The sequence below is a fragment of the Chrysochloris asiatica genome, unplaced genomic scaffold (assembly GCF_000296735.1).
Source record: "Chrysochloris asiatica unplaced genomic scaffold, ChrAsi1.0 scaffold00073, whole genome shotgun sequence".
Classification (NCBI taxonomy): domain Eukaryota; kingdom Metazoa; phylum Chordata; class Mammalia; order Afrosoricida; family Chrysochloridae; genus Chrysochloris; species Chrysochloris asiatica.
The window spans coordinates 6,689,667-6,698,384 of NW_006408591.1; the positions used below are offsets into that span (position 1 = coordinate 6,689,667).

The following is an 8,718-nucleotide window of genomic DNA, read 5'->3' on the forward strand; positions in this document are numbered from 1 at the left end:
AAAAAAAAAAAAGAAGAAGAAGAAATAACATATGATCAAGAGCTAATGGTACTGAAGGAAGAAATCAAACTTGCACTGTAGGCATTGACAAAGAACAAGGCTCCAAGCGTTGATGGAATAATAATTAAAATCTTTCAACAAACTCATGGGGCACTGGAAAAACTCTCATTTTCACCAAGAAATTTGGAAGGCAGCTACCTTGCCAACTGATTTGAAGAGATCCCATTCCAAGGAGAGGTGAATCAATGGAATACAGAAATAATAAATTTTTAATTTTCATTAATGATGTTAATAATAACCATTAATTTAACATGCAAGTAAAATTTTATTAAAAGAATCTCAAAAACTACTTCATCAGTACATTGATAGGGAACTGCCAGATTTTCACAACAGATTTAGGCAAGAACATAAAGTGATGACTATCATTCCTGATATCTGATGGGTCTTGACTGAAGTGGAGAATATGAGAATGATGTTTATCTGTGCTTTATTGTCTATGCAAAGGCCTTCAACTGTTTGGATCATGTAAAGCTATGGACAGCATTGCAAAAAATGAGTTTCATGGAACACTTAGTTGTGCTCATGAGGAACCTGCACACAGACCAACAAGCAGTTGTTCCAATAGAAAAAGGGGGCATTGAATGGTTTAAAGTTAAGAAAGATGTGCATGGAGGTAATATTCTTTCACCACACTTGTTCAGTTTGTTTGCTTAGCAAAATTTTGAAAAGATGTATTATTGTATGAAGAAAATGCAGCATTAGTTTTGAATTAACAGACTGTGATATGCAAACGATACAACCTTGCTTCCTGAAAATGAATAGGACTTGAAAATCAAAGACCACACCCTTCAATGTGGGTTGCACTTTATTGTAAGCAAAACAAAAATTCTAACTACTTGACCAATAAAAACATCATGGTAAATGGAGAAAAGATTGAAGTTGTCAAAAATATCATTTTTCTTGAATCCACTATCAACACTCCTGGAAATAGCAGTCAAGAAATCAAATGATGTATCACATTAGGCAAATTTGCTATATGAGATTTCTTTAAAGTGAGAGTAAAAATAACAGTTTCAGGACTAAGTTGTGCCTGACTCAAGTCATGTTATTTTCAGCTGCCTCTTCTATGTGTTGAAGAGGACCAGTGAAGAATTGTTGCATTTGAGTTATGGTGTTGAAGACGAATACTGAAAGTACCATGGACTTCCGGAACAACAAACATATCTTTTTTAGAAGAAGTACAACCAGAATGATCCTTAGAAGCCAGGGTGATGAGACTTCACATTTCATACTTTAAAAATGTTTAAAGAAGAGACCAGTTCCTAGAGAAGGATGTCATGATTGGAGTAGTGGAGTGTCAGTGAAAAAGAGGAAAATACCCTAATGTGTTGTACAGTGACATTAGCAATGACTTAGGCTGGGTTTTCTAGAGAAGCAAAACAGGTTAATAATAATAAATTATATATATATATACATAATTATATATATGTATATATAAATTATATATATATATATATATATATATATTTCTAAAGAGAAGTTTATTATTAAGGAATGACTTAAAATTGCATATGTCTAGTTCCCAGCAGAAGAGAAAGAGTCTTTCTTGAGTGTCTGTTTTATTGGGAGCAGTCCCCACCCCCAAAGAAGCATCATTTCAATTGATTGGCTGCATAGCCACTCATCATAAATTTAACTATACCTGTACTAAGTTTAATCACCATGTGAATAAGCACATCTTAACTGCCAAACCACAGGAATCCTGGTCTAGTTAAGTTGATACAAAACCCTAACTATTACATGTAACAACAATCATGAGGATGGCACAGTACAGGTCAGTGTTTCATTCTGTTGTACATAGGGTCTCTATTAGTTGGATCTAACTCAATAGCACCTAAAAACAACAAAACCAATACGTATGCAGTGTCCTAGTGAGGCACTACTGTAGGATAAGCACTAGATTGCTAACCACAAGCTGGCAGTTTGACTGCACCAACCCATCCTTGAAAACACTATACAGGGTTGCTGTGAGTGGGAACTGACTTGAAGTCACTTAGCAATGAACAATAATATATATATATTGGAAATGCAGTGGCTGTATAAGGTAAGTGCTTGACTTAAAACCATAAGGTTGGAAGTTCAAGTCCACCAGCTGCTCTGCAAAAGAAAGATAAAGTTTTCTGCTTTTGAAAAGATTTGTAAGCCTTATTATGAATCAGAATTAATGAAAAGTTACTTAACAACAACATATATGATATCTATCTATCTATCTATCTATCTATCTATCCACTCATAAATATTTCATATATGGCTATCATACTTATATCCTAGTGTGGCACTGTAGGATAAGCACTGAACTGCAAGTTGCTTTGAACTACAAGGTCGGTGGTTCAAACTCACCAGCCGCTCCTTCTAAACCCTAAACAGTGTTGCTATGAGTTGTAGCCAACTCAATGGCACTTAACAGCAGCAACAATATATGTATATGAAGCTCCTGGTGTGATACTATAAGATAAGAACTGGACTGCTAACCACAAAATCACTGGTTCAAACCAACCAGCCGCTCCTCAAAATCCCTATAGAGTGTAGCTATGAATTGGAACTGACTTTTTTTTTTTTTTGAGTCTTTTTCTCACTAGGGATTTTTAAAAAAGTATTAATTCAGAATACAACATATTTAATTTATGATTAATTTTATGATTATCAGATGAGCCAAGGAATACAGTGAGAGATTATTTTTAAGTGCTCACTTTTCCCCTCCCATTGTAACCCTTTCCTTTTTTACAAATTCCCTAAATTGTTTCAGGATGTTTTACAAGTCAAAAATCATGCTCTAAACAATTTTTATATTTGTACTATACCTCAACAAACTCATGCCGTTTTGATGAACATAACCACTTATCTCTGAACTCAGTTCTGGCAAATTTTTCTTTGTATCAGATAAAGGTTTCAAGTATTTTGAGTTGAACAAAGTCATAAATACTATTTTCTTAGACCTTCTGTCTTTTAACATTTACTTAGTACACATGTTTCTTTTCTTTTTAGTCTGTTCTCAATAAATTCCTCTGAACTGTGTGACATGCCCAAGAGGGTCATAAGCATTTTTTTTTAAAATATGAAAAAGGAAAGAAGCAAAAAATAGAAAACAAAAAACAAATTAAAAAAAGGGGGGAGTTATATTTTCCAACAGCTTATTAAAAGATATCCATATTGCAGCAAGGATGAAGCCTGTTTTAAAATTTTTCATGTCCTGTTCTGGGCCTTTTCATGCTGTTTTTTGTTAGGAGGCAACCTGGTCATATAACTATGGTGACATACAGATTGAGTGTTAGGTTTGTTCAGTTCTGTTATGGCGTCTTTGAGTGGTGCAAATAGTAAATGTGCTCAGTTACTAACCAAAAGTTTGGCAGTTTGAGCCTAGTCAGAGAAAGGTCTAGCAATCTACTAAGATAAATTAGCCATTGAAAATCCAGTGGAGCACAGTTCCATTTTCACACACATGGTCATAATTACTCGGAATCTATTAAATGACAACTGGCTAACCAACTGTATGATCTTGATGAACAATGTACTTCATCTACCTGACTTTCAGTTGCCTGTAAACTAGTGATGTTTGGCAGGTTAAATATTAAAAATAAATAAAATATATAAATTATGAGGCCAGTACTTGGAACATAATAATAGCTCAACAAATAATTGTTCTTTCCCTTTACTCCATAGGAAGAATTGTATTACAACACAGACACACATCTATTTATGCTATACTTAACTGCTCTTAGTTTATGGGTAATAATTGCAACTCAATGTAATTGTTAACTGTGCACATGCAAAGTATTAGCTTAGTGCTAATCAATTTAATCCACTAACTTTTTGAATATTCAAATGTTTTTCTCTAAGGCTGAGATGGCTAGAAATTAATTGATTTAACCAAGGTCATGTACTTAACAAGTGGTGTTGTTAGGACTAGTCCTGGAAGAGGTCAAAGTTGTTTTCTACACAATACAATAGGATCTACCCCTAATGCTTTATGTTAATTGTTATTTTATACATATTTTACACATAAATGAAACCTTATAACATTGTCCTTTTGTTTCTAGTGCACTGCATTACATATAGTAGATATACAGTATTCATTTATTAAATAAAAATATAAGTGGATACCATCATTCACATATTAATTTGAGTAATTATCTAAAACACTAAATAACCAAGAAGGTCTTGAAAACTGCTTTGAATTTAAGTGCAAGGTAGAAAAGATGAAGTAGCATTTATAGAAACGGAAAGATCATGGATTTTTTTTTTTAAGTATTTTCTTTTAAATTATATTGTTTTACTGTGATGACTATTTATATGAGAAATATTTGTATCAGACCAACTTGTATTGATGTGTTGTGCTTTCCACTTTTGAGCAAGCTATTTAAATACCTGAAGTTTGCATAGCATTGTTTCAGTAATTTCTTCAACAGTATATTTTAGAATCAGGAAAAATAGTATAAGAGTGATGATAAAATAAAACATTGTCATTCTAAAATAATTACATTTTAGCCAGGGTTTCTAAGGAGTGGCTGGTGAGTTTGAACCACTGACTTTGCTATGTTTGGAGTATACACATATAATATTAAAGAGAGCTGAGGACCAGAGTTTTTATTTTAAAGAAGTGAGTACATGAGGAATGTTTATTTTCCTACTTAGTGTACAATGCTTTAATTTTAATTTAAAGGAATTCATTTTTATCTTATTGCTTCTGGATAACAGAAAAGCTTGACCTTCCAGGATTTCCCCCTCATAAATAAAAACACCATACAAAGAATCATAAACTACATTGGAGTTAAATTAAAACTCATCCCTCCAAAATAATTCCTCTCTGAACAAATAGTTGTAGACTGACCTCCTGGGGTGAAATTTTGTAGTCTGAAAACTATGTACTCATTTAATTTCTTTCTTTACAGGAGTGACAACTGTGCTCACCATGACAACATTGAGCATAAGTGCCAGAAATTCCCTCCCTAAGGTGGCTTATGCCACCGCTATGGATTGGTTTATTGCAGTATGCTATGCCTTTGTATTCTCAGCTCTGATTGAGTTTGCCACTGTAAACTATTTCACCAAGAGAGGTTATGCTTGGGATGGCAAAAGTGTGGTTCCAGAAAAGGTAAATTTTTTAATAACTTCTGTGATATGTCATCATTATGCTTCCTTAATCCTTTGAGATGGGATGTCTATGTCCAGGGGACTGCATGTAGCATGAATAGAGAGGACAATGAGGATTCATTTTTTATTATGCCACATAAGATGATGTGCTATGATAATACTGTTTTTGTTAAAGAGAGAGTTGGTTGAGTGAATAGATTTTCAGAGTAGAGAAGACAAGACAAAGAAGACACATTAGTTAAACATTGCTACTCAAATATATTTTCCTATGGTTTCTAACAATTTGAGAACAGTTTTAAACTTGACACTGCTAAGTTGAAAATATTAGGGGTCTTTTTTGGCTATTCTTTAAGCCTTGTAACTTTAATCATGAATGTTTGAAAATAATATATATTTTTTGTGGCTATTCTCTAAGCCTTCTAATTTTAATCATGAATGTTGCTATAATGCTCTGGTTGAATGAAGTTTGCAAAATACTGTATATTATCTCTGATTTTCAGTGACATAGAGAGTAGGAAACACATTTTATTTTCCAAAATAGAGAATTGTTTTAGAGACCAAGCCACACATACACACACAAAAAAAGGAAACTCATCATTGCAGAAAATAGTTAAGTCCAAGATATGGCTAATCTCCTCCTTAGAACCTATTTTACAGTACAGATTTCATGTCACAGTTGAGACAACATTTCTATTTCTAGGATTTGAAGAGAAAGCTGGTCAAAACGCAATTGGAATTGTGGAATGAAGGACAAAATCAGAGACTCAGATATTAGTAACTCTGGAAGAGCTTTTCTTAAATACGCAATTGTTTTTCTTAAGTTTGTCCTGAAAAGTATCAGTTTCTTGAGATAGTTCATGAAAATACAGTTCTGTGACTAAATACTTGTACATTCGAATAATGTTGCATATAGTCATAGAGTTACAGTATTTTAAATTGCCTGAAAGATGTTCTAATATCTTTAACTGTATTCATGCCACTGTTACCCAAATCTATTAAAAAGAACACTTGGGGAAGTAATATTTATTATAATTAAACAATAGTGGCACTTTAGGATAAGCACATGACTGCTAACTATAAGGTCAGTGTTTAGTTCAAGACCAGCACCAGCTCTGTGGGTGAAAAATGAGACTTTCTGCTCCTGTAAAAATGTATAGCATGGGAAACCCTATATAGGGTCATTTTTTGTCAGGAAAGGCTGAATCACAGTGGTTTTGGTTGGTTTGGTAAGGTGTTACTAATTATAAAATGTATCATTATTTTACGTACAAGTAAATAAAATATAAAGTTATTTTTTAGATTTATCCATCAGTCACAGATGAATTAATTGAATTCTTCAGTGATCTCCAACTCAAGTAAAAGCAAAGAAAGTTCTGTAATAGCTTCATATTCACAGTTAACAGGTGCCAAAACAGTAGTGCTCCTCAAAATTTACCAAGGCTTCAATCATGCTTAAAGAGAGGAGAATAAATAAACAACTGTATTTGTCAGTGTAAAAAATGTGGAAGGGTACAGAGTATGCTATTTTCCAGTATTTTCTGTAGCCACTGATGACCTTCATTTGTCCAGGACTAGAAAGACAGAGTCAAACCTGAAGACAGGTAATCCTAAAATACTTGCAATTGCAAGATACAATCCACTTTTATAATTGGAAAAAATGTAAACTTGTGTATCTTATTGTTAAATGCTACTGAGTTGGTTTTGACTCACAGCAACACTATATAGGGTTTCTGACACTGTAAATCTTTGAAGCGGAAGGAATCCTCATTTTTAATAAGCAAAACAATTGGTGGCTTGAGTTGCTAACTTTGTTAGCAGTTCACTGCTTATCCTACAGAGTCACAGCACACCTTATAGACCTTAGAATCATTGTTTGTTGTAAATACTAAAATTTCTTAGATTTAGTGAGAGGAAGTGCTAACTTTGTGAAAAGCTGCTTTTCTATCTTAAAAATTTCTTTGCATAAGACAAAAAAAATCAATACCTTTGTGATACTGATAGGCTAATATTAGTTTATGATAAAATAATGGTCAAATGAATTTGATTTGGTCATTTTCTCTGAAATTGAGTTTCAATTGAACTAATGGTGAAATTATTGTTCAGATTATATTTAATCTCTGACCATATTTATTCTTTCAAGTATTCTTTCTCAAATAAAAAAAAATCAATTTCTATTTATTAATCTATAATTCATGAGCTACAGTGTACAAATATAGCTATTGGTATAGTCACATCTTTAACATATCCATATTCGAGTTGATAACCATATCTATATTATTATTGCTGTTAATTGCCATCAAGTCAGTTCCAACTCATAGTGACCCTCTAAAGGGTTTCTGAGGAGTGGCTTGTGGGTTTGAACCACTGACCTTATAGTTGGCAGTCCAATGCTTCTCCTCCAGTGCCACATTAGTACTCTAACAATTCCCATACCTATATCTATATTTATGTATAATTCTACATCCATGTACAGCATTCCCTTAATATTCATTGATGATTGGTATTAGGATAGCCCCTCATACAAAATCCAAGGATACTCAAGTCCCTTATATGAAATGGAATAGTATTTGGAGGTCCTCCTGCATACTTTTTAAATCAGCTGAAGTATTTATAATACCTAATATAACAACTTGATGACACTTAACGGCAACCATATAATGCAAATGATTTGTAAACAAAACTTTGTGCTCCCTCTTAGCCTCTGAGGGATTGCTTTGACCATTATATTGCATTGGATTGGTACTACAAGGTCAACAGTTCAGGTGCACCAGCCACTTTGCAGGAGCAACATAAAGCTTTCTGATCCCTTAAAGAATTATAGCCTTGAAATTCTTAGCTGTTGTTGTTGTTGTTGTTGTTGTTAAATACCATTGAGTCAGATCCAACGCATAGTGACTTCTATAGGGTTTCTGCGGAGCAGCAAACTCTGTATAGGGTTGCTGTTATTTGGGTTGCTATATTAGGGTTGTTAAGAAGCAGCTACCTGATAAGTTTGAACTGCAGACCTTGTGGTTAGCAGCCCAGTGCTTTTCCTAACAGTGCAACGCCAGGGCTCAAAACAAATGTAAGGAGCCCTAGTATTGTAGTGGATTTCAAACTGGGATGCTAACCTCTAGGTCAGTAGTTCAAATCTCCAGTCAGCTTTCTGCTCCTGTAAATATTTACAGTCTCAGAAAACTTATACGGGGTCAATATGAATCAGAACTGACTGAGTGGCAAATAACTACCACCACCATATGTATGTGTGTGTGTGTACTTGTATATGCATGTGTTATGGGAAAACCCTGGTAGCATAATGAATTACAAACTGAGCTGGTAACTGCAAGGTCAGCAGTTTTACCAAGTGCTCCACAAAAGAAAGTTGAGGTTTCTGCGTACACAAAGATTTACAGCCTTAGAAATCCTATGAGTTGGAATTCACTTAACGGGATACAACCACCACCATGCATCCATATGTGTATGTAAATGTATGTTTGTGTTTAAGAGAGAGGCTGATTGAGTAGATATGTACATACACACACACACATATATACATATATACATATATATATATATATATTGTTGTTG

General features: G+C 33.7%; 1 protein-coding gene across 1 annotated transcript in view; it reads left to right on the forward strand.

Annotated features, from left to right (window-relative positions):
• Nucleotides 1–8,718, forward strand: part of GABRA1 (gamma-aminobutyric acid (GABA) A receptor, alpha 1) — a 109,092-nt gene that overhangs the window by 98,143 nt on the left and 2,231 nt on the right. The window contains exon 9 of the mRNA XM_006864932.1: nucleotides 4,950–5,152. Within this exon, the coding sequence (XP_006864994.1) occupies nucleotides 4,950–5,152 (203 nt within the window). The remainder of the gene's footprint in view (nucleotides 1–4,949; nucleotides 5,153–8,718) is intronic.